The sequence below is a fragment of the Phoxinus phoxinus genome (genome assembly GCF_949152265.1).
Source record: "Phoxinus phoxinus genome assembly, chromosome: 1".
NCBI classification, from domain to species: Eukaryota; Metazoa; Chordata; class Actinopteri; order Cypriniformes; family Leuciscidae; genus Phoxinus; species Phoxinus phoxinus.
This window is the reverse complement of record NC_136876.1, coordinates 8,500,633-8,528,279: the sequence shown is the minus strand read 5'-3', so window position 1 is coordinate 8,528,279 and position 27,647 is coordinate 8,500,633. Positions and strand designations below refer to the sequence as shown.

Below are 27,647 nucleotides of genomic sequence, written 5' to 3'. Positions count from 1 at the left end.
TCGCTCAGCCGATGCTGGTCTTTTAGTTGTTCCAGTAACGCGCCTAAAAACAATGGGTGACAGGGCGTTTTCTTCGGTTGCCCCAAAGGTATGGAATTCACTGCCCTCACAAATTAGAAGTGCTCCATCTTTGAAATTGTTTAAGTCATCCCTTAAAACGTATTATTTTAAAGAAGCTTTTGGGTGAAACGTGATTGTTGTGGTTCTCCATGTAATATATTTTATGGTTTTGTTATAACTTATTGATTTTAAATTCTTTTTAGATTTCTAATATTGTTGTATGCATGCACTGTAATAGTTTGTATTTCATGCTTATTTTATCTATTGTCTATGTAAAGCGCTCTGAGAATTGACTTTTAAAAGCGCTATACAAAATAAAGTTATTATTATTATTATTATTATTAAGTTATTATAAACACGTTTTTTTTTTTTTTTTTAAGTGAGAGCTGCCATAGGTTTTGGCGAACTCAAAAATTATAAACCTTTCCGAATTTCTATCCTGATGAAAATTTCTTCACAACCGTGTCACGCCGGCGTAATACTTTAACCCCTGAGTGTGTGTGTCTGTGTGTGCGATCGTCAACCCTCTCTCCTCATCCACTCTCCTCTCTCATGCCTCTCCTCACTCATGCCTCTCCTCACTCATCCCTTTCTCACTAAATTGGATAGCATAATTTGAGTTTTTTCTTATACCTGCAAAGCAATGTGTAAAATCTGATCACTCAAAATGCGAAGTGATATGTTTTTGTATTAAGTGGGCCGAGGTGACTTATGACATCCCTAACTCTAACACGCCTGTGACAGTGTATTTGAATTGCATATAGAATTTCCATCCGTTTGGATTACATAGTTTTAACATAAACCATCTGAATGTGATTCATATTTTTTTTATATTATAAGTCATATATAAATGAAACAGATAAGATTTATGTAATTGTATTAATAAACTGAATGTGATTCACATTAGTCAGTCATATGCAAATGAAATGGGTAAGATTTATGCAATAGTACACAGAAAAACGCCCATGTTAAATTAGCACTGCCCAGTGTTCATATGTGTGCACACTACATGGGTTTGCCCTTGCTCACACTGTCCCACAGAAAACACACACTTACCCACAGTGGGCCCACACTGGCATGTTTGGGTTGTGATTGGCTAAGAGAACATAAAATCTAAACAATTCTACACATACATTTACATTTAGTCATTTAGCAGATGCTTTTATCCTAAGTGACTTACAACTGAGGACTACAGCAAGCGAGTCATCGTGAAGAGGCAACAACAACACAAGAAGTGCTCAAAATACAAAGTTCAGGCATTGCTGAGAGTAGCATAAGCCAGACAAGGGAGGATTTGTATTATGTCACGTGTTCACGGGAGAGATGAGTTTTCAGTCTTTTGAATGTAGTCAGGGATTCTGCATTGGGATGAGGGGGGGAGATCATTCCTCCAGCAAGGAACCGTGAATGAGAATGTTCTGGAGAGTGATTTTGTGGCTCTCTGTGATGGTACATATGGATAGATAGGGGGGTAAGTCGACATTAATCAAGATAGTGGTCCTCCGAGTCCAAGATTTAGTCCGGAGTTGACCTCGGAGGTCGTAGAAAGCGTCTCGTGTCTGTTGTTGCATATCACAAGGGTTAGGAATCACTCATTACAGAGACTTTGAAGCAGCAGTGCATTCCAATCCTCCCCATTCAGTATAACAGTAAATCTAATAGTAACTGAACTATTCAAACGGCACTTAAAATGAGTGTCAGCAAGAAGATCCAATCCAAGGCGATCTGAGGAAGCAGAGGCAGCTAAATATATATATATATCACAAATAAAATATTGGTCAACCACATATATGAGCCGTGTGCCGATGCTAGAATCCAGACTGAGACACAACTAACAGATGCTTTTATCCTGATGTTCATATAATCATCAAGAGTGAACCCAACACAGATTATTATGGATTATGACCCTCGTCCTGTTGATCAAACACATCTGACATATTTTATGACACTTTGAACTAAAACGCGGCAACCATTAAACTATTAAACAGAATTATGGGCCGCTGGCGCTTGAGCCGTTATTGTTGTTTCTGAGTAAAAGACGAACAGTAATGAGGTTGGAGTATTTGGATGTGTTGTTGGATCATGTCAAAGACACAGCAAGCTTCCCCTTTCCCATCTTTCAAATTTTAAACTTAACCGTTCTATTTCATCAGAAACTATCTGAAAACAGGGCTTTAAGTGTAAAATACTGAACTTGTCCTTTAAATGATTTTAGCAAATGGCTGCAATATAACAAAGAGTGAAAAATTTAAGGGGTTCTTTATAATTTACATACTCACTGTATGCGTGTGATTCTGACGCAGAACTGACCAATAACGAGGCCGCGTTCTGAGCTACATCCCGGAAGCATGTTTGAGAAGCTTGTGCAGATCAGAGGAGCAGTAAATGAAGATATAAACAAACCCAAGAATTTATGATTTATGTGCTTTTCACATTCACAATATAAAGCGTTTTGATTTATCTAATAGTTACTATTTTATTAAATGCTGCATAAACAGGAACCAAATTCTAACGTAATACTTGGCTTTCAGAACTGAACATTATGGAATTATTCCTGAAGCAAGAAAAATCAGCAGACAATAAAATTGGACAATAACAACAAGCTGTTGATAAAATTGAGTTTAATCAATCATTACTTAAAGTACAAAAATGTATAAAAATTAAAACTGAGACAGATCTCTGAAAAACAATGAACGAGTTCAAATTAATTGAAAGTGTTACGGCCTCTTCTTCAGCTCCCTGAACATAAAAGCTTTTTTCTAGTGTCATTTTTCTGGTGCTTTTCTTCAGAATGAGAAGTCAGAAGTGATTTCAGAACGAAGGCTCGAGAGAAACTCTTCCCGCACACGTGTACATTTTCTCTTCGCTGTGGATCCTCATGTGAAACTTCAGACTTGATTTACATGTGAAGAGTTTCTTAGGCTTGTTTTTCCTTTCTCGTTCATGCCAATCGGTCTAAAAGAAACATTCAATCACGTGAGATTGCAAATGTGAAATGAAAAGTGAAGCTCAGTCAAGATCACTGATGAGTTCAATAGTCATTTTAATCCCATCAAATCTGGTGGACAACTGCTGTGCACGATTATGATCTATTTTAATGTCATAAAGATGATGTGTTATAAATCACTAGTTTGGTAATGAAACAATGTAAATCTGGTGAGCATCAGCATGTTCTTCAGCATGATGAATGAATGAGGAATCAAGAATAAACTCAAACCTCTTTGTTTTTCAGTATCATGATGTTTCATTCTGCAGGTTCTGGATCTCTGTCCTCTCCTTCCAGATGCTTTCTGGCAGTTCTGCTAAAAACAAACAAGTTTAATTTCCATCAGATATGATGCGAGAGGAATAATCAATATTTCAGTCTAAGTACTAAGGGTGATCACATTGTGTCTTTGATCATGTAACTTAAAGGGATAGTTCACTTTGAAATTAAACGAACTGTATTTATATCGTTTATATATCTTTTACACAACCACGTCCAAGTGAGCGCCGTAGAGCGCCGGAAGGCTCCGGAAGTGATCTCTCGCGCGTGTACGTCACTCATACACGTGTGAGAGAACACTTCCGGAGCCTTCCGGCGCTCTACAGCGCTTGCGCAGGCTAAGTAAACAGATCACTTGGACGTGGTTGTGTAAAAGAGATAAAAACGATATAAAACTGTTAGTTTTATCACACAAACCGCTTGTTTCGTGTCTTAGGCCATCAATGTGTACTTACGATGGGGAATTTTTTAATTTGGACTTTTCTCTGCATGCTTTTGGAGACAGTACCTATTTACCTGCATTATATGACTGACAGACAAGAACGGTTTGACCTAAAAATATCAAAATTGAAACTACTGCAGAGACAAAGACACCTACATCTTGGATGCCCTTGAGGTAAGCTAAAACATACCAACATTTAATTTCAAAGTGAACTATCCCTTTGAACAGTGTTGTTCAATAAAACCCAAATGATTACTTTGATACTTTATTTGAACCAATTATTGGTTGTTATTATATAGTTGTATTTTAAAGGCTGTTGTTTCACTTGGATCTATCTTTATTACCACATTTTTGTTCGATTACTCGATTTATTGGTGGAATAATTGGTAAAATTGAGTATTACCCAAATAAATCGATAGCTGCAGCCCTACTTTACTTTTGCTTTAAAAAAGGATTTCATAGAAATTTGGATTTCATTTGGAGTTTCACTACTGAAGTCCTCTGTTTATTTTTTCATCTAGCTGTACTGAACAGAAGCACAGAACATGCTGACTTTCTAAGACTTATTGTTATTATTATTACTAATATTTACTGTAATATTTTTTTTATTGTTATGTTTCTATACACATGTTTTACTAAATTAGTCAACAGATTATTCGATACAAAAAATAGTTGTTAGTGGCAGCCCTAGTCAATAAGCGCTCCTCTGCTGCCATCTACTGGTTATAGTGCCAATTTCACAGAAGCTCAAACGAGTAGCGTGGTTTCATTCTGCTTTTGTTTGCCATGTGATGTTTCTCGTATGTAGCAGAAATGACAGCTCTCTCGCACCGGCAGAAAAAAAAAGTCGCAAAATGTGACCATTTAGTTGCAGTCTAGAGCCCTGTATAGTGCTGTTTTTCTGCTTTTACATGAGCGCCACCTACTGTCAGAGAGCGAATTAGTGTTTTTTTGCATTGGTCTGAACTGACAAATTACACATTCCAGTTGGTTGAACACGAGTTAATATATATCAATCAATGAACAAAGTGTCCTGTGCTCACCACACATAGGTGGAGAGGAGACATTTGGCTATAGGGTGATGTGTGGCTAACTTGCACAGAAGAGACTTTGTTGCTCAGCACATGAAATTAAACTACTTACTCTGATCTCAGACTGTGGTGATGTGGTTTCTCCACTGCATGGATCTTCATATGTAGCTTCAAGCGACTTTTAACAGCAAAACTTGTTCCACACTGATCACAAGTGTGCGGTTTCTCTCTGCTGTGGATCCTCTCATGTTTTTTCAGATTTGATAACACACTGCATCTCTTGTCGCAGTGTGAACACTTGTAAGGCTTCTCTCCACTGTGGATCATCTCATGTCTTTTCACACTTGCTGACCGACTGAATCTCTTGTCACAGTGTGAACACATGTAAGGTTTCTCTCCACTGTGGATCTTCTGGTGCAGTTTTAAACAGCCTGCTGTAGTAAAAGTCTTCTCACACTCAAAGCACATGTACTCTCTTACATCCGTGTGAATTTTCTCATGTCTATGTAAATGTTGCCGCAGTGAATAACTCTTTCCACACACAGAACATGAATGTGGCTTCTCCTTCATATGAACTCCCAGGTGTGTCTTCAGCTCTGATGCCCTACGAAATGTTTTGCCGCATTGATCACATGAGAACGGCTTTTCTCCGGTGTGGATCCTCATGTGTTTCTTCAGGTCACCTTTAAAAGCAAAACTCTTTCCACACTGATCACATGAGAACGGCTTTTCTCCGGTGTGGATCCTCATGTGTTTCTTCAGGTCACCTTTAAAAGCAAAAATCTTTCCACACTGATCACACGTGTGCGGCTTCTCTCCAGTGTGGATCTTCTCATGCGCTTTCAGAGATGATGGCTGATTGAATCTTTTTTTACAGTGTGAACACTTGTAAGGTTTTTCTCCAGTGTGTATCCTCTCATGCATTTTCAGATATGATGACTGACTGAATCTCTTGTCACAGTGTGAACACATGTATGGTTTTTCTCCAGTGTGAATTCTCTGGTGCAGTTTTAACTTGGCCGCTGTAATAAAAGTCTTCTCACACTCAAAGCACATGTACTCTCTCACACCAGTGTGAATTTTCTCATGTGTATGTAAAGTTTTCCGCAGTGAAAAACTCTTTCCACACACAGAACATGAATGTGGCTTCTTCTTCGTATGAACTGTCAGGTGTGCCTTCAGGCTTGATGCCCTAAGAAATGATTTGCCGCATTGATCACATGTGAACGGCTTCTCTCCAGTGTGGATCCTCGTGTGACTTTCAAGGTGTGAAGATCGGGTGAAACTATTCCCACACTGATCACATGTGAACGGCTTCTCGCCAGTATGAACTCTCATGTGAATCTCTAGATTACATTTGGTTGTGAAACTGTTTCCACACTGAGTGCAGATGAAAGATTTCTTGGCTCTTCTTTTCTTTAAAAATGTCTGTTTAGTCTTTGAGCGACTCAAAAGTTTTCCTCCAGGTTGGACATGATGTTCCTCCTCCACTTCACTCAGTTCTTCACTCTCCTCGCTCTCTTCCATCAGGTCTGACATGAAAGAAAAAATTACTATATTTAATTTTCAGTACATTGAAATAATTCAAAGTGAGGCCTGATTTAATAGTAGAACTGTTATAAAATATTATGATAATTTGATGCCTTTTTATAAATTGATTATATGTCCTTGAAACTTTCCATGAATGAAGTACATTTATTTTCCAATTATTATTTTTTAAACATCATAGGCATGAATCCCATGTTTCTTTAGCAAGAACTATTCAATATATCAATGACACAATTATCTAAAATGATATTAATATTAAAATATACAATACTGCCCTATGTTGACACAAACTTTGAGATTTATATTTATTTTACTAAAACAGTTTAATTATGAATGGCCGTTCACATTAAACTTTTCCTTCATAGACTTCCATTCATGCGCATGTGAAAGTGAGACACCAGAAACATGTTATGGAAATTTTTATTTCTCATTTGCTTTCATTAGATATTGCAAAGGAATGTCATCTGGTAAACCATTTGCAGAGTGGTGTGAGAACAGGGAACTTCTCTCAAATTTATGTGTGTTTATTAGGGGTGTGACGAGACCCTTATCTCACGAGACAAGACACGAGATTGGGTTCACAAGAACGAGACGAGACGAGATTATTATATTATTTTGCACAATATTTGATAGAAATCCTCAATGACAAAATTCATGACTGGAAAAATAGTCTGCAGGTGCATTTTGAAATGTTTTAACTAAACCATCTTGTAATGAATGTCATTTCAGTTCTACTTTAGGAGTATGAATTATCAAATACATTGAAATACAACAATATAAAACAATATACAAGCACTGTAAAGGTTTTACCACAAACTCAACTGACTGGCTTCTCTCAAGTATAATTTCACACGAGTCTCTTCAGACCTTACTGTAAATTATGAGCTTCCAGAACTTCTGATTGAGGTTGTGTGTGACCTCCAAATGAAACTACTTTCCACAAATTGAAAACAGAAATAAAAACAGTATAAAACAACAGTTTTTCTTAGTCTTATTAGTGCAAACGATAATTAAGTGCAAGTGCAACAATCAAAGTAGGCCAACTCTCTCTGTATTTAAAGTGCAAACATAGACCAAAACAGAGACCAGAGCCACAACTACAACGTCCAGAGATAGGTTTGATATTGAGAGTTGGGCTATTGTATGCAGTCTAATTTGCACGCATCGTGTTTTTCTTTCACTTTCACTCCATAGTGGCGGTGCTGAGCGCGCATTCTACAAGATTCTACAAGTTGCCTACTGCAGCTCAGTAGCCCTGAGTTTACAGAACAAGCCAGAACCCAAACATATAATGACCAGACACCGTCGGATCAAGTAATATATATATATATATATATATATATATATCAGAACTAACTGAAGAGTACAGTAAGACCGGACACCGTCGGGTCTAAGTATGGGGGAATAACCAGCCAAATCGGGTTTTATAGTGATATAATGTGATTGTGCACAGTGACATAATTAGAAGACAAGACCAGACACCGTCAGACCTTGATCATAACGAAAATACCTTCGCCTGTAGGTAAGGTACCTCCATATTATAAAACTTGATAAATGTGGATGGCGAGGACCAGCCAGCCGCATAACAAATATCCTGAATGGGAAACCCAGAGAACCAAGCCCAAGACGAGGCCATGCCTCTAGTCTAATGAGCCTTGATACCTATAGGGCAAACCCAACCCACTGAGGTATATGCCATAGATATGGCATCTACTATCCATCTAGACTGTCTTTGCTTAGTGATTGGATAACCCTTAGATCGCCCACCAAAGCAGACGAAAAGCTGTTCTGAATGTCTGAACGACGCAGAACGCTCCAGATAGATTCTCAGAGCTCTGACAGGGCAGAGCAAATTAGCCTCCCCATCCTCAGCAGAAGGGGGAAGGGCTAACAGCGTGATAACCTGTGCTCTGAACAGTGTTGAGAGCACTTAGGATATATAGCCATGTCTGGGTTTGAGGATGACCTTGGAGTCCTCTAATCCAAACTCCAGACATGAAGGGCTCAAAGAGAGGGCCTGCTGATCCCCCACTCGCTTGATAGATGTCAATGGGCCATTGGGATGCCATTAGGAGAGCAGTCTTTAATGAGAAAAGTTTAAGATCAACCGACTGGAGCGGTTCGATGGCTAACACGTACACTTTGAGCGTGGACGGGGAACAGCCCGCGTCCAACAGCTTCTGCGGGAAGGAGAGTATCACTGATACCTCACATGACCCAGGATCAAAAAGTTTTTACAAGCACCAGCTGGAAAACCCTGACCACTTCTGAGTATAAAGGCGCCTAGTAGACGGGGCCCTAGCCTCAGTGATAGTGTTTAAAACCTTCTCAGGAAGGTCCCTGGGTACCCGTTTAAGGGCCACACATGGAGGGCCCATAAGTCGGGTCGCGGATGCCATATCGTCCCTTTCGCCTGTGTGAGGAGATCCTTCCTCAGCGGAACAGGCCAGGGGGTTCTGTCCGATAACTGAACCAGCTCTGGGAACCACGGTCTGGATTCCCAGAGCGGGACTACTAGGAGGGTTGGGCATCCGCTCTCCCTGACCCATTCTATGACCTGGGGAATCATTGAAACGAGAGGAAACGCATAAAGGGGGCGGTTGGGCCAGAGGTGGGCGAAGAACGCTGCGCAGTGGGTGTTTATTCTCGAGCCGAAAAGGTCGTCTTCGGCCTTGCCGAACTCACTCCATATCAGACTGACCATCTGTGAGTTCAGGGACTACTCGCCTTGGGGAGTGTTGCCCCGTGAGAGCATATCCGCACCCAGATTCTGAATGCCAGGGATATGTGCCGCTCTCAGAGAACTCAGGTTGGTCTGTGCCCACAAGAGGAGGTCCCTCGCTATGGCGTACAGGTTGCCTGACCTGATGCCGCCCTGGCGATTTATGTAGGCCATCACTGACGTGTTTTCCGTGCGGACTAAGACGTGGTGCCCCCTGAGGTTTGACAGAAAAGTTTTGAGGGCCAAACAAACTGCTTTCATTTCCAGACAGTTGATATGTAAGCTCTGTTCCGTGCTCGTCCAGAGGCCGGAAGTAGGCTTGCCCTCGTGCAGCGCTCCCCAACCTTGGTTGGATGAGTCTGTAAAAATCACATTCGTCCGGGAAACTACTCCCATGGTCACTCCCCCTTGGTACCAGTTCTGAGCCCGCCAGGGAACCAGGGTCCGTAAACAACCGTGATTCACCATGATGCGCAGGCTGCCTGACTTCCATGCATGTGTTGGCACTCGGCGCTTGAGCCAGTGCTGCAGCGGGCGCATGCGCAGTAATCCCATACGGAGTACTGAAGATGATGCTGCCATGAGACCGAGAAGTTTCTGAAATTTATTTAGAGGTGCGCGCTCTCCCGCATTGAACGAGGCAGCTGGTTACAGAGTCGATAACTGTGCCCAGAAAGACCACGCTCTGGCTGGGGTTCAGTTTGCTCTTGGTTATATTGATATTGAGACCCAGGCATTTCAAATTTCCGAGAATCAAATCTGTGTGACAGTAGCTCTGATCTTGACTGTGCCAGCACCAGCCAATCGTCTAGATAATTCAGCACGCGCACTCCCTGATTTCTCAGGGGAGAAAGCGCTGCATCCATGCACTTCGTGAATGTACGGTGCGCTACGGATAGACCGAACGGCAGAACGGTGTATTGATAAGCCTGACCCTCGGAAGGCGAATCTCAAGAATGGCCTGTGATGAGGGTTTATCTGAATGTGAAAATATGTATCTTTCAGATCCATTGTAACAAACCAATCCCCTGGGCGAATTTGCGCGAGGATATGTTTGGTAGTTAACATTTTGAAGGACCGTCTCATGAGAGCCTTGTTCAAATGTCTTAAATCTAGTTTGGGTCTGAGACCGCCGTCTTTTTTCGGGACTAGAAAATAGCGGCTGTAGAACCCCGATTGTTTTTGCGCAGGGGGGACTAGCTCTATCGCCCCTTTTGCTAACAGATTCTGTTTTTCGGCGCAAAGCACGTGACCCACGTTGCTACTCACTGAAGTCGGGGGTCTGCGAGCGAATTGGCGCGAGTAGCCTCGCTTTATAGTGTTTATGACCAAACTTGACACAATCGGGGATGGCTTGCCAGGCCATCACCTTTGTGGCTAGGGCAGTGACACAATTGGGAGGGGGCCACCTAGTGAAGGGGGACCTTGAACCCGTGTGTGTTGTGATTGTGAAACATGCTCTTTTTGTTTGTTTTGAGGAGTTTGGCCTGGAAGACCTGCAACACAAACATTGTGTGCAGGGCCGAAGCAGCCTGACCGGAGGCGGAGTAAGCGCGCCCGGCGAAGCCTGAGGTATTCCGGCAGGGCTTGGACGGATGAACGGCTCTAGTTCGCCAGCTAGCAGCGGTGGTCGGGCAAAGATGAGCGGCCACAGTCTCTTCGATGGGCGGCAAAGACTCATAACCCTTTTCCACCGCGCCGTCCACGGAGGAGAGCATTGCGGAAACTGACGAACTGCTTTGGTCAGTTCGTCGTGCAGCCCTGGGAAAAATAGGGCAGGTCTGTCACGAGGGGCCTGCTGGCAACCCGACAAGAACCAGCCATCCAGCCAGCCAGCCACTCGAGCTCGAGGTCCGCGACGGCCTTGGTCAGGATCCATAGCATCTCCGTGTCTGAATTAGTTCTCACAGAGACACTGGCGGCCGATTGAGAAGCGGTTGTGGGGGTCGTTAGAACCCGGCCATTCGTCCTCAGAAGCGGCGGAAGGAGAGGCTGTCGTCGTGTCCCTCGGCGGAGACAAGGCCCGCCACGTGGGTGGGGGTAGGGGGGGGGGACACCCTCTCTCGAACAAGAGGAGCGAGGCATTTAGAACAACGCTCGCGCTCTAATCACAGATAATAGAAAAGGATATGCATTGACGCCGGTAAGCGGCGCCCGGAAAAGACGACTTCTGGAGAGAAGGCGTAGACCGTGGAAGTGTTGCTCGCTCAGGCTGAAAGGGGCTTGTTCGACGGCGAAGGCTTCAAAGGTTTCAGAGACGTGAAGTTGTCGCTAAAAAAAGTTAGATCTGCTAAAATGGCTTTTTCGGGGGCTAATATAGGCTGAGGCCGCGCCCCTTTTGACGGGCTCTGACGTAGTGTGGCGTGATGATAGCTCATTGGTGCACAAGTCAGAGGCGCCCGCGCCATTGGATGTGCAGTTGCCGCAGCACAGCCAATGAGTGAGCCAGACACTCACTGTGCTAGCTGTGCAGCTGCAAATGCGTTTTCCATTTTTAGCTTCAGTAAATCGAGGAAAAGGAGTCCCCCCCCCCCCCCCCCCCCCCCCCCCCCCCCCCCCCTGCGTATAGCTACGCAATACGAAGTGACCATTCAAAAGGGAACTTGTATGATATTTGACAAATACAACTTTATCAGTAACTTGGCGTTTACTGATTATTCCTAAAAAATATGTAATTTTGTAAACCATGTTGAAAATGACAAAAATTCTGCAAAATTTGTTGCAAATTGGGAACCAGAGGGTTTTTTCATAAAAGACGCTGAGAAAAGCGGGGATTAAACTCCAAAACCCGACTTGAATGAACCTAACAAATAAGTTGTCGCTAAAGCGGTTTAATAAAAGGCATTTCAAGTTCACGCAATCCCACTAATTTGATCCAGGTTTATCTAGTCTGGATAACTGCGTGTGCACGCGTCTCTTAAGCAGCTCTAGAAGTCGATCATAGATCAAATCGATCCACCATCAAACTGCATATATTTTGTGCTGTTTTTTTGCGTTTGAGACATGGTGTTTGCAAAACTTACATTTCACAGGAATATTCCCCATCTGTAAATCTTAGAAAAATCGAGCAAATATTTTCATTTTGCTGCTAAACTTTACATTGAACGAGCGCTGCTGTGCGCCAAATAATTCTGACTAATATATACATTTTGCTTGGAAAAATAATAGGCTATGCGATATTTTATAACACCAGAAAATATTCTAATTATAATAATTTATCTTTAGGATGTTGGATAAGTTGCAGTGAACTCATTACACGTATATATATTTTATACTTAAAATAATTTAAAAAAATTCAACAGAAGTAATTCAGGGAAGAATTTAAGAAACCAAATATAATAAAGATACAAAATATAGTTTTGGGTTTAGGACCTAAGCTACTTAATAAAGATGACTTAAACTTATTTAGAATGCTTTTAAAGCAATATTTATTTATTTATTTATTTATTTGGAGAAAGCAAGATTTCGATTTTAGATTTAGTTTAAGTGCATTATGGAGAGGATAACGTGAAATTAAGAGCAAAAGTATACATTTTGAAAAGATATGTGCAACTCTAAAATCAAAGAATATTCCATAAAATAAAGGAATACATATTAGTTTATAACTAAATGACCTTCCCTCCCTTTTAATTCTAGTTATTTGTTATTTTATTCATTTACTTATTTAATATTGAATATTTGATATTTAAATAATATTACTTGAATAACTTATTAGGAATTATGTGTCATTATAAGAGTTTGATATAAATATGTGTATGTTAAATTTTTCCCCTTTTTTTTATATGTAAAAGGGGATATACATGGGTATTATCACAAAAGAAAAAAAGTAGAAGGAAAAATAAGATTTATTGGGGGAAAATATTATTTAACTGTACATTTGTATTAAATGTGTTTGAATTGAAAGACATAATAAAATACATAATATTATATATATATATATATATATATATATATATATATATATATATATATATATATATATATGCCTAAATAATATGCCTTATTTAGAATTTTAAACCTACAAATAAGTGTATTTTCATGATAGAAATAACTGTAAAGGGACTATTGTAATGGGGTAAATCAAGTCTAATATAGCCAATTACTAAGCTCAGATTCATCTTACCAGTTAAAATGTAATCTGTGCTTTTGTAATTATTTATTTTAAATTTTGTGATTTTAACTTCTGCTTTAATAAGCTTTTTTATTCTATTTTAGATTGTAATGTTCTAATGTTCTTCTAATAAACATAAACATGTACTACAGCTGCTTAAAACCAGAGAGAAATGTATTCATAAATCTTTAAAACTATCTAATTAACTCTTGGGCACAAAACATTCAGTCAGTAAGAAAAGAAAACCTGTAGGATATATGTATATATATTAGGGCTGTCAAAAGATTATGATTAATCGCATCCAAAATAAAAGTTTGTGTTTACATGTGTGTGTACTGTGTATAATTATTTAGATAAACACACAATCATGTATATATTTAAGGTTATATTGGTTATATTTCTGTATAAAATATTTATATATAATATAAATGTATATAAATGTATATACAGTATATAAATGCAATTATTTCTTAAATATATACATGAATGTGTGTGTATTTATACATAATAATTATACACAGTATACACACATATATTATGTAAACACAAACTTTTATTTTGGATGCGATTAATCACGATTTATCTTTTGACAGCCCTAATATATATATATATATATACACACACACACACATCACTCTAAAAAATGCTGGGTTGTTTCAACCCAATTTTGGGTAAAATATGGACAAACCCAAACGTTGGGTTAAAAATGTAATGTAAAAATGTAACCCAACTCAATTAATAATTATAATAATTAATAAATATAATAATTATATTTAACAATAACAACCTTAACATAAACATTGCATATACAATTTAACATGTTTGTAGGTCTATAGTGTCTCGTTTGTCATCGTAGCATATATATATATATATATATATATATATATATATACACACACACTCTAAAAAATGCTGAGTTGTTACAAACGTGTTAAATTGTATTGTATACTATCAATTTTTTATGTAATATATATATATATATATATATATAACAACGTTAACATAAACATTTCATATACAATTTAACACGTTTGTAGGTCTATATTATATCATGTATCATTGTAGCCTTATTTCAGTCGATTTTCTTGTATATTTATTGTTGGACTGATAGTGTTGGTCAAATAATGGTATGACCGTATGAGAGAGTGTCAGTCGTTGTCCTGGTCAGTGTTAGAGGATCTGTGTAACAACTGAGGCTTAGCCTGACAGTTAGCCTGCCCTGGACCAGGCTAGTTTCCCAGCATAAGTTGCCAGAGTAACTGAGTTTGAACTATTTAAGTTTGCTTTATGAAACCGAATCAACCGACAATAAGTCTAACTAACCAAAATAAGCCTGGCTTGTATTCTAATCTCATTTTATGGAACAACCCTCAGATCTAAAATAAATGTAAAATAAAACAATTAAAATAGTATTTAGCTTGATCTGATGTTGACAATCAATATAAAAATGTCTCAAACCTCCCTTTACTGACCATTTGTTGAAAAACACCAGAACATCATGTATCATTTTATAGTGTAACTGTTTATCTAAAAGTGAAGAAGTGCTTGAATGTTTCTAACATGAATGTTCTCCAGCATCATGAATGAATGAAGAATAAACACCAACCTCTTTGATCTTCAGGATCTTCAGTGCGTTTCATTCTGCAGGGTTCTGGATCACTTGTGTTCTCACTGTCCTCTTTAATAAACTCAGTCTCTGCAGATTTCAGCTCTTCCTGATGCTTTCATGCTCGTCTTCACTTGCAGCTGATGGGAATTTACAGCATTTATTGGAGAATTACAGTGGGAGGAGCTTCACTGATGATGAATTTCAGTGGGAGGAGCTTCACTGATGATGTAATTGGTGTAGAGGAGCTGATCTGTCCAAAAAAACAACAAAAAAAACATATCAATTAGCCTACTGAGTTTGTTGTTATAATAAATGACACTTATATGCAGCATAAAAATAGCACTTCTACAATATTATGCTAATTTGCAGAATGCCTTTTTATAAATTGATTATATGTCCTTGAAACTTTCCATGAATGAGGTAAATTTATCTTCCAAGTATTATTTTTTAAACATTGTAGGCACAAATCCCATTTTCTTTAGCAAAAACTATTAAATACGACACAATTATCTAACATATTCAAATATACAATACTGCCACATTTTGACCCCAACTTGAGATTTATTTTACTAAAAACGTTTGAATTATTAATGGCCGTTTACACTAGACTTCCATTCATGCGCATGTGAAAGTGAGACACCAGAAACACAAGCTCAAGTGAATAACCCTGTGAGAAATAACACAAGCGTTTAGCATTGAAGTGGAGTGGATTGTTTATTTTATTAATATTTGTTTATTATTATTTGTTATATGTTGAACTTATGATTGTATTTATGCATTTATGTCGGTCTATATTGATCATACAGTAACTGATGCCAATTCATTCATTATTTGTATGGCTAATCCTAACATTATTCTGCTTCTTGTTTAAAATACAGGTATCTAGAATTAAAGAAAATATTCTAAATAATTTAAATTCTTCCAAATATAAATAATGGTAAGAAAAACAGTTAAAATCATAAACAGAGAAATAAAAGTACACGTAGCCAGCAAATCCCCTCAGTCTGTTGACACCAATGAAATGAGCTTTAAGTGTCAATTTACAGGAGATCTGAAGACATCAGCATAATAAATGAGGTGAAAACAGGAACTATTGTCATGAAATAAAGAGTGTTTTCAGCAGATCTGTTAATATTGATGAGCCTCAGACTATCAACACTCATTCAACAAGCCATTCAGGATCATCAGCAGATCATCTCACTTTATTCTGAGTGTTTGCTGTTAGAAAAGCATCCTGAGACATTTTGTCGTCTTTTTTTTTTCATGTTATCACATTGTTTAGAGCATAAGAAACAAATGGTAAAAAAAAAAAAAAAAACATTTTTTAAAAATTATATTTTATTCATATGTTATGCTATGTCCTGTGTAGTGGACGCCCGGACTCGGTTGTTTAAAAAAAAAATACAACGACATGAAATGATATGTATAGGCAAAAAAAAAAGGGATTTTTTCCCCAATCACCAATACATTTTGGGGTTTCAGGATTTTTTTGGTTATGAAAGATATAACGGAATGCATTGATACACCATTTTACTTTATGCTATATGTGGGTAAAATGGCCACAAATGAATATTCTCATTCAATGTAATGTATCATCTAATTTGCACATTAATATGTTGGAGCAATGTTTAATGAAAAAAAGAAGTGTAATAATTGGAGTAATAATTAGCAATATTTTAATAATAATATCTTATGTTTCATAGGAAAATTGATGTATAATTTATTTCCATATTCACTTGTTGTGTCTCCCAATGTCAAGTGTTTTGATCAGCACGGGTCCCTCACTTGAAAGGGGATCCTTACTCCTGAATTGAACACTGGGTTCCACTCACAAGAATGAGACTTAAGACTTTTCTCAATTTATTGTAGAATTTCAGTAGTCAGTGGGTGAAAAACCTTTAAAACCACACACAAACCAGTGTAAATATTTACAGCAATGCAAAAAAACCACCACAATCTCACACTGTACAACAATTTATACAGGTTTAATTTGGTAAGCATCAACTCAACACTATTTATTTTTACTAATACCATTTTACACCATATCAAATAAGTTTAAAAGAAATAGACTTGCATTTTCATTAGAAGGGGATTTCTAGGTTTACCATAAATATTCTAACGAATTACACATTAAGACAGTGAATTTGACAGAATCAAAATGAGTAAATTGACTATTAATTATTTCATAATAGACTCTTAAAATGACCGTTAACAATACTACACGCTTAGCTCAGCAATTTAAACACTAATCCAAATTCACTAATACCGAAACTATAACAATTATAAATAACCTAAGTGCATGCATATTTACATAAAGCCACCGAACGCAGTTGTTAGTGCTTAGCGCAACGCAGACATTTCCTCTTACCGACAGTCTCTTCAGAAATTAAAGTGATCCCGTGCAGTTTAAATCAAAGTCTTTGACCCAACGTTGCTCTGCGTTCACAGTACACGCTGCTCACAGGACACAATGAAATGCAGTGCAAGCACCATTCAAAGCCCACGGTGCATGCCACGCTGACTGAGACCAGCTTCACTGGCATTCATTCCCGCGTAACGAGAGGCGTGACACAGCGGGCGTTTGCTGAACACCCAACATGCCTGATAAACATGATTCAAGTCCTGATGTCCTCTACAGTGGACATGTATGAAATCAATGCCATGTTCTGTAACAGAAAGTCTTTTTTTTATTTGGTATATGTTGGTTTATTAAATACAATGTGAAAAGTAGTCTGATTTAAATTATAATTATATTATCATATTACCATAAGAGTGCTACATTTGATCACTAAATTAATGTCAGACATTTTTAAAGACCAATGAGAAGTTGTTTTCATGGTGAAACCTCCAAACATTTGGTTTCACGAGTTCACACTTACAAATAAGTCAGATGGAATAAATGGTATGCATATTTGGCGTGCTGTCCGAGGAGAGGGCTCAGGGCTCGGTATTCGGCCCGAACCCAGAGTACCCCCCCCGTATTCCTGGCTGTAAAAGAGGAGCCAAGGGTGAGGAGTCGGGGTGGTGGAGGGATGCTGGAAAACTGTCAAGGAATGTTAGGTGAGTTGACAGAGTGGATATATATGCTACTTGTCATGCTGATTAGGGTAGACGTAATTGTTTGATGACAAGTAATTTGGATTGGTTATCTGATCGTGCTCCTCCCGAACTTTGTTTATAAAACATCATATCTCTGAAAAGCCCTGAATGAGCTCTTCACAGGACACCCAGGTTATCATGACATGTGACATGTATGATGTCAGAGAAATTTACTAAAATATAATGTAGTGGACAAAAGTCTATTCCTGGGTCCCAGGAGTTGGTCAAATAGACACAAACCTATAAAACTGTATTGAAAGACATTACTGTTATTTCTCACACTATGACATGGATAAAACATCACTATGACACTCATCTTCTTCAACCACTACAGATAAATAATTAACGTAAGCTGAGCTGTGATATTCTTAATATTGTTTGAAACTATTGTTTTTTGTTGTTTTGGTATATTTTGTTTTACTTCTTTTTTCTTTCTTCTTTTTGGTTAATTGTTCTGCTTTCTAGCTTAATTTCGGGTACATTTCATGTCAGCAAAAAAGCACAAGAGCACTGTCCTTTCTCAGTGGAACATTAAGTGTCTCAATATAGTATATTAATTCAGTGTTACATATCTGTTATCTGCAGAGCGTAAACATGAACTGTTTAAATAAATAAATAAATTAAAAACATGTTTTTACTTCAGAGTTTGTCAACTATGTTACAGACAAACAGGGTGTTATAAAAGTCATTCAATTCAGTCTTGCACTTGAAATTAAATGCAGTTTAGAAGGCTCTTGAGTCTATTTCTGCCACACATACAATTGTTATTTAAAATGATTTTCATAATCAACCTTTTTTTTAAAGATGAACATGCAATGCATTTATAAACTTGCTTTAATGAGAGATAATACTGTCATTTATCACAATATGACATAGATAAAACATCAATAATAATATGTGTTGATCCTCACCATGTTTGAGATCTGTGTGTTGAGATTTATGTTCTTCTCATTGCAACTTTTGCAATTTATTTGCCCGGGTGAAACTGAAAATCAAACATGGTGATGAAAAAACAAGTATTGTTGCTGCTTGCATCGCTACACAAATGTTATTGTCTTGACAAGAAGTTTTAAGTTAAAACTAACACAACTACAGAGTTATATCTGAGCTAATGTGACAATATAGGGACATTATCCCACACAGAGACACTATATAGAGTCTGGGACAGTGTGACTGTGTGTTAATGGAGCCAGTGTCCTCTCCTGTGTCCCTTCACCCTGAAAGCTGGAGAAGAGATCGCAGATGCTGGTGTGTGTGTGTGTGTGTGTGTGTGTGTGTGTGTGTGTGTGTGTGTGTGTGTGTGTGTGTGTGAGAGAAAGATGGGAAAGGGGAAGCTTGCTGTGTCTTTGACATGACCCAACAACACATCCAAATACTCCAACCTCATTACTGTCCGTCTTTTACTCAGAAACAACAATAACGGCTCAAGCGCCAGCGGCCCATAATTCTGTTTAATATGAAATGCATTTTTCTTCAGATGGTTGCCGCGTTTTAGTTCAAAGAGTCATAAAATATGTCAGATGTGTTTGATCAACAGGACGAGGGTCATAATCCATAATAATCTGCGTTGGGTTCACTCCTGATGATTATATGAACATCAGGATAAAAGCATCTGTTAGTTGTGTCTCAGTCTGGATTCTAGCATCGGCACACGGCTCATATGTGGTTGACCATTATTTTATTTGTGATATATATATATATATATATTTAGCTGCCTCTGCTTCCTCAGATCGCCTTGGATTGGATCTTCTTGCTGACACTCATTTTAAGTGCCGTTTGAATAGTTCACAGTTACTATTAGATTTAATGTTATTACTGAATGGGGAGGATTGGAGTGCACTGCTGCTTCAAAGTCTCTGTAATGAGTGATTCCTAACCCTTGTGATATGCAACAACAGACACGAGACGCTTTCTACGACCTCCGAGGTCAACTCCGGACTAAATCTTGGACTCGGACGACAACTATCTTGATTAATGTCGACTTACCCCCCTATCTATCCATATGTACCATCACAGAGAGCCACAAAATCACTCTCCAGAACATTCTCATTCACGGTTCCTTGCTGGAGGAATGATCTCCCCTCCTCATCCCAATGCAGAATCTCTGACTACATTCAAAAGACTGAAAACTCATCTCTCCCGTGAACACGTGACATAATACAAATCCTCCCTTGTTTGGCTTATGCTACTCTCAGCAATGCCTGAACTTTGTATTTTGAGCACTTCTTGTGTTGTTTTTGCCTCTTCACGATGACTTGCTTGCTGTAGTCCTCAGTTGTAAGTCACTTAGGATGAAAGCATCTGCTAAATGACTAAATGTAAATAGAATTGTTTAGATTTTATGTTCTGTTAGCCAATCACAACCCAGCAATTCCAGTGTGGGCCCACTGTGGGTAAGTGTGTGTTTTCTGTGGGACAGTGTGAGCCAAACCCATGTAGAAAGAAGTAATGCATTGAATAATATGTTGTTTAAATTGTGTTTAAACGTGAATACGTCTATTAAAGAGTGTAGGCTATATCACTCTAAAAAATGCTGTGTTGGCTTTAATTAACTTTTGTCAACAGGTCCCACGTAACTAGGTTACATTGGATTTATGTAACGTTATTTATTTCAGTAAACTTAAGTTAATTACTTGGAACGTTGATGACGTCAGCGCTGATGATGAGTGACAGGCGGTTGGACCAATCACGGGTGCCTGCAAAAATGAAAGTAAACAAGAGAAACGGGGAGAGAAACATAGAAAACACACACGCACTACAGAGACATAACAGTGTAGAATTGTTTAGATTTGATGTACTCTTAGCCAATCACAACCCAGCAAACATGCCAGTGTGGGCCCATGTGGGTAAGTGTGGGACAGTGTGAGCAAGGGGAAACCCTTTGGTATATAGAAAGAAGTAATGCATTGAATAATATGTAGTTTAAATTGTGTTTAAACGTGAATACGTCTATTAAAGAGTGTGGGCTATATGTGTTCAAAGAGAATCGCAATGCTGACAAAATGTTTGTAAAAATAAAAGGTCCTGATAACTTCTGGATCTGAAATGCAAATAGGGAGTAGGCTAAATGTGTTTGTGGTATAGCCGCGGATCAGTTAATATACGCGGATACGTAACACCCGTTTCACACATAGCCTACTCCGTATGCAGTGCGTTTGCGGTGCGTATTTTTTTCTGCACCCGTGTTAAAAGGTTACGCCGCCTTCACACTGGCAGTTGAAATCAGCTCCGATACGGCTTCGAAACGACCGGAAGTCATTCATTTCCTATGGAAATACGCAGACCGCATGCGAATGGGTCCGAACTAGGTCCGAACGAGTGCGGTGCAAAAAAAATCGTGTCAGTTGGTCATTCGGATGAGTTAAAAAAATGTAACTCTTGCGAAAGGCTACGGACGGTTCCTATCTGACAATTCCAGCGGAAGTTACCGTTCTACTGTAAGTTACCGAAGTAGTTCTTAACTTTTAATAAAATAAATAATGATTTCATAACGATAAGTTGTTATGTCATTTTTTTTTATTTTCATGATTTTATAACGTTATTAAGGCAGTTAATACAATTAAAATGTATAATTTAATATTGTGGCCGTTTTCTTTTTTTCTACTCGCTTCTACTGGCGATCGTTTCCGCACCGAGTCTATTTCTGCTTTCCTGCACGCGCTGAATTAAAGTTACAGCGCATACTGTAGTTCGTAGTCAAAATGAACACAAATTGACATGAAAATGTAGTAATTTCATCATAAATACATTTAATTAAATACTACTATTTTTCACAGTCCTCTTTTTACTGACCGGGGTAAAGCAAGGAAAACTATAATTTACTTCAACAAGTCGACATAATGAATGACACTCGTCTCATTCGTGGAGGTGGAAAAACAAGTTCTTTGTGATAGGCAAGATTAGGCTTTTATCATGTATCCTGACTCAAATAATGTGTTTCTAACAGCAAACACTCAGAATAAAGTGAGATGATCTGCTGATGATCCTGAATGGCTTGTTGAATGAGTGTTGATAGTCTGAGGCTCATCAATATTAACAGATCTGCTGAAAACACTCTTTATTTCATGACAATAGTTCCTGTTTTCACCTCATTTATTATGCAGATGTCTCCAGATCTCCTGTAAATTGTCACTTAAAGCTCATTTCATATTTGTTGGCTACTATACATTTATTTCTGTTTTTATGTTTTCGTGTTTTTCTTGCAGTTCTTTACCACTTTTCTAGATATCTGCCGTTATTTTAATGGAGAAAGAGAATAATGTTAGAATTAGAAATACATTTTGTTAAAATAAAAAATTGTGAATTATCATCAGTTGCTTTACATTAGACAGACAGATTAATATAAATGCTTAAATGTGTCAATTAGTATATGGGTCAAAGACAAATATTGCAAAAATGCTCTTCAGGCATATTAATAATCAATATTATTTGATGACATGTTCAAAGACTGTATTTAAGGATCATAGTGCAGCCCCAAAATACTCATTCATTGTAAATTTAAGTTTTTATACTTTCCTTCAAACCACTAGGTTCTACCAATTTGTCAGCAAGAAGTTTTTAATAATTTAAAAAAATAATAAAATTTAGTATGATCACTTATTCTTGTACATATTTCAAGAAGTCAAGTCAGAATAACTTTGTAATTTTATTTTTACTAAATATATCTCTACGTTGAATGATGATGGGACATTATTTCACCCATATTTTTACATTTTGTTTTCACAAAACTTATTGTCAAATGTGTTTTAGCGAGAGACAATGTGTTTAGAGATTTGTAAACAGTGTCTAACTGCCTGAACTTGTTTAAGGTTTTGCAGAAAGAGTGATTTATTCAACTAATCGGTTTAGGCTATTGAAAATTTAGTTCAGGAAATGGGGTTTAGTGTCTCAGCAATTGTGAAAAACTGTAAAATAGACACTTTACATTTAATGAGTTTTCTATGTTTAATATATTTTTTTTAATAATAATTTAAAATGTAATTTAGATACAGACACTATAACTTGACATCCGGTCTTTGACCCTATTAAAACAAACTCAGCTGATTTATTTTAGATTTGCAGTTCAGCTCCTCACACTAAAATTTACCATAATTGAAGCCCCTCCCACATTAATCACATCATCAATGAAGCTCCTCCCATATTAATTACATCATCAATGAAGCTCCTCCCACAGTAATTCCCCAGTAAATGCTGTAAATCCCCATCAGCTGCAAGTGAAGACGAGCATGAAAGCATCAGGAAGAGCTGAAATCTGCAGAGACTGAGTTTATTAAAGAGGACAGTGAGAACTAGGGATGGGTAACTGAAGCCTCATGAAGCAATGAGGCTTTCCCCTGACTGTTCCGGGAAAAGATTCAAAGCTCCGAGAGTGTCGAGAACAGCGCCATCTGGTGTTTATTTAAAATAAAGCAGCCAGAAGCCTTTGTAAGGAGCTCTGTCAGATGAAGCAACCACAACACGCTCCATGATTTCAATGTTATGTGTACAAATAAAAGCCTTACACGTTTGTGTTTGATTTGTCCATTAAATAAATTATTTTACCAACTAAAGTGTGACAATAAAATATAAAATGAGCTTATGATTGATTCAATAAGATCTAATGTAGGCCATACTCCCTCCCTCCCTCTCTCCCTCCCTCCCTCCCTCCCTCTCTCCCTCCCTCCCTTCCTCCCTCTCTCCCTCCCTCCCTTCCTCCCTTCCTCCCTCCCTCCCTCCCTCTCTCCCTCCCTCTCTCCCTCTCTCCCTCCCTCTCTCCCTCCCTCCCTCCCTCCCTCTCTCCCTCCCTCCCTCCCTCTCTCCCTCCCTCCCTCCCTCCCTCTCTCCCTCCCTCTCTCCCTCCCTCCCTCCCTCTCTCCCTCCCTCTCTCCCTCCCTCTCTCCCTCCCTCCCTCCCTCCCTCTCTCCCTCCCTCCCTCCCTCTCTCCCTCCCTCCCTCCCTCCCTCCCTCTCTCCCTCCCTCCCTCTCTCCCTCCCTCTCTCCCTCCCTCCCTCCCTCTCTCCCTCCCTCTCTCCCTCCCTCCCTCTCTCCCTCCCTCCCTCTCTCCCTCCCTCTCTCCCTCCCTCTCTCCCTCCCTCTCTCCCTCCCTCTCTCCCTCTCTCCCTCCCTCTCTCCCTCCCTCTCTCCCTCCCTCTCTCCCTCCCTCTCTCCCTCCCTCTCTCCCTCCCTCCCTCTCTCCCTCTCTCTCTCTCTCTCTCTCTCTCTCATGGACATTGTGTGAGGATCATCTGTTATTAAACCTTTGTTACCTATGACACTTGGCAGTGATCGTGCTTATGTAACTGTATGACAGAAAGGTGATAAAGTTTTTAATTATTCTGTAATGCCAATGTATATAGATGGTGGTAGACATGTTTCTGCATTCTCCAGTATTCAAGTGGATCTTCAGCTCTTTGTATGTTTGTCTCTGTAAGGTATTTATCCACTTCTACGATCGCATCAAAAGTGGCATTTGAGCTTTGTTTGTGCTGGTCTACACACTGTCCAACAGAAGCCAAAGGTTTCCACCTCAGAAGTGTGAGGAGAAAAAAAAATTGATTGGGAGTGACTGTACATGTACATTGACTGAATATAAGACACATCAACGGTCAAAAATTATAAAATACAATAATAAAAAATAAAATAATAATACATAAATAAATAAATATTTATTTGTTATTATTCCTTTTTAGAAATGCATAAATACATTAGAAGCTATGAACTCAAAATATTCCCAGATAGGGGAAGTCTTCCTTTTTTTGGCTGTTGCCATTGCTCTAAATACAAACCCTTCACCAAACACCAACACCCTCCCCTAAGCCCACCCTAACCCCAAATACCATCACCAAATTACCTAAAAGAAAACACCAAAAGTGCAAAGATTTTACAAAAACAAAAAGACACAACAACTACAAAAAATAATAAATAGTTTTGGTTATTTAAATGTAATGTATTGATGAACTTCCAAAGTGCAGCACTCTCCTCACAAACCCATGAACCAGACTGAGCCAACAACGGGTTCGAGCCTTCTGAAACCCAAAGCGAAACGCGCACGTGATTGGACAGAAAGTGAGGCTTCATTTGTCATCGATCACGTGACTCTGGGAAACCAATACACACCCCGATACGGGGCTTCACTAGAAATTGCGTCGCATACGCGATACGCACATCGAAGCTTCAGTGTTATACGTAACATCACTAGTGAGAACATGAGTGATCCAGAACCCTGCAGAATGAAACACACTGAAGATCCTGAAGAACAAAGAGGTTGGTGTTTATTCTTCATTCATTCATGATGCTGGAGAACATTCATGTTAGAAACATTCAAGCACTTCATCACTTTTAGATGTTTGTTTCAGAGTGGCCTCATATTTACAGCGTATATTGTGGTTATCTGGGTCCCTATGCTTTTCATTTGATAATTTCCTTAAAGTTTTCCTTAGGTTTTTGCAGTCAGTGTCAAACCATGTGTTACTGTTCATTTGTTGAAGTTTTGGTTTGGAGGCTTTCAAATTAGATAAAGAAGCCAAATGATGAAATATTGGATTGATTTTGTCCACAGCTGAATTTACACCTGAATTATTCTGGGGTTAAATTATATATGTTTTGATTTTCCAGTGCCTTTTGGTACGCCCCCATGCTGTCTGGGGTCCATCTGTATGAGTATGTGCTGTTGAACAGTTCACAGGCACTGGGGGCTCCAGGCTTAGACTGGGCCCTTTGCAGATATATTGTGATTTTGCTGTGGTCTGAGAGGGGTGTGAAGGGGCTGACTGTGAAAGCTCTGAGAGACACTGAGAGAATGTACAAATCGTGTCAGCCATCTTTTATTTGGAAGCTAAGCTAACAGGCTCTTGTTCTGTGGAGAAAGCTGAGTAGTAGCGGTTACCATCCTCTTTTTCCCGGACATGTATGGCCGCCGAGATCGTCCAAAATGTCCGGGATTCGGCTTTTGCTTTCTGCAGTCGCCATTCATTGTTTACATGCACACCTTTTGTTTCAATCTAACTGAATTCATACCGATTGGTGAATCTGAATATAGTGTTTACATGAACTGTCAAGTTGTGATCTATTTCTTGTGCAATTCCCCACTTAAAAAGAACAATCCCTCCACATGAAGATCTTAACTGGATTTCACTCAATAAACAGCCATGGATCAGTTGTTTGTCTTTAATTTACCATTCTTTGGTGGGCAGTAAACAGGTGAAAAACCTCAAAAGAGAAATGACAAATACAAGTTATTATCTGAGTTGACAGCCAAATTAAATACACAAAATTATTCACATTCACCTCAGATAAACTCATTACTGCCATTAAAAAATACAAGGTTTCCACTTTTAAGCAAATGTTTTCCAAAATAAATACCCACCATTCTGAATCAAATGAGCAGAATCAGGATATTTTTAGCTAAACTATGTTCCATACTTTTTAGCGAAGTTACTAAATCTTAATTTTTTTACTAAATTAAGAACTTGGTATCTTAAGATTTCTACAAAGTTTAAATTACTTTTAACCATTTCAAACAAGTTCTTTGTCAACAATGCATTTGGCTCTTCTTCCTTTTCCTTTATACCCCACAAACAACATTTGAAACTACAAATACCACTGCAAAAGTCCCATCGAAGTCAACAACAGTTAAGAGTCTGTATCATTAGCACCGCACTGCTTAAGTCAGTTTAGCCAAGCATGGCCAATATGGCGCTTACCGGCTCTCCTTCACAGTTTTGTGGAGGGCTTGATCTTGCACAGTCACCTTGATGACAAAGATGAAGTTTCCTTGGTCTTGTGGTGCTATAAATGCTCCTTTCACTGCGGTCTAAAGACAACAACAGAGCCAGGTGCTGCCACGCCCAGATTGCCTGGAAGATTTGTTCCACCTGGTTCACCACTGATTGAAGGAGTTTCACCACTGATTGAAGGAGTTTCACCACTGATTGAAGGAGGAGTTTCACCACTGATTGAAGGAGTTTCACCACTGATTGAAGGAGGAGTTTCACCACTGATTGAAGGAGTTTCACCACTGAGGAGCTCCCAGGCAGTTTGTCAGTACATGAATGCTAAACCTTTTAAACATGCACACCTTTTGTTTCAATCTAACTGAATTCATTCTGATTGGTGAATCTGAATATAGAGTTTACATGAATGCTAAACAAGTGATCGGTTAATGTGCGTTTTAACATTACTAAGAAAATTCCCGCTCCTCCGTGAGAGATCCGAGTCTCACAGCTGCCGCTCATCAGTAATCACGCCACCGGCCTCGCGTCGTTCTCCCGCGGTTGATAATGAATGAATAATTTGTTTGGTTGTCAGTCTCGTCCTGCTCTCCACAGTAAACATGATGAATGGCGACTGTAGAACGCAAAAGCCGAATCCTGGACATTTTTGGCGATCTCGAAATCCCAGGCAGACTCGTCACGGAGACTCACTAGTAGCCTTAAGCCTCGTTGCGCTCTTACCGGTAGGGCAGCGAAGCAAGTGCATTCTGGGAGTTGTTGTCTTTCATCCAGATGAGCCACAAATACATTTTCTGGCTTTTCTCAGTCTAGAAGGCTCCAAATTCAAAAATAATTTCACATGTCTACTACATAAATGACCCATTTTAAATACACACTCATCTTTCCAGAGGTGAAGTATCCCTTTAATGTTCATATCATGTTAGATGATTGTGTCATTGATCAAACATATTTAATAGTTATCAGACAGAAACATGGGATTTGTGCCTATAATGTTTTTAAAATAATAACTGGAAGATCAGTGTACCTCATTCATGGAAAGTTTCAGGGAC

General features: G+C 38.8%; 2 protein-coding genes across 6 annotated transcripts in view; one reads left to right on the top strand and one right to left on the bottom strand.

Annotated features, from left to right (window-relative positions):
• Positions 1-2,414: 2,414 nt before the first annotated feature.
• Positions 2,415-27,647, bottom strand: part of LOC307000506 (uncharacterized protein) — a 177,768-nt gene continuing 152,535 nt past the window's right edge. Inside the window, exons 1-4 of one of the 5 annotated variants that reach the window (XM_079616143.1) lie at positions 14,786-14,930; positions 4,911-6,330; positions 3,278-3,362; positions 2,648-3,015 (exon numbers count right to left, since the gene is read on the bottom strand). In XM_079616143.1, coding sequence (XP_079472269.1) covers positions 3,305-3,362; positions 4,911-6,330; positions 14,786-14,819 — 1,512 coding nt within the window. In that variant the 5' untranslated portion in view covers positions 14,820-14,930 and the 3' untranslated portion in view covers positions 2,648-3,015; positions 3,278-3,304. Of the gene's footprint in view, positions 3,016-3,277; positions 3,363-4,910; positions 6,331-14,785; positions 14,931-27,647 lie in introns of those variants that run through there. The other 4 variants (XM_079616145.1, XM_079616141.1, XM_079616144.1 and 1 more) reach the window with 4 other exon arrangements.
• LOC307000351 (uncharacterized protein) overlaps positions 25,069-27,647 on the top strand; it is a 166,770-nt gene continuing 164,191 nt past the window's right edge. Inside the window, exon 1 of the mRNA XM_079615880.1 lies at positions 25,069-25,129. Coding sequence (XP_079472006.1) covers positions 25,072-25,129 — 58 coding nt within the window. The 5' untranslated portion in view covers positions 25,069-25,071. The remainder of the gene's footprint in view (positions 25,130-27,647) is intronic.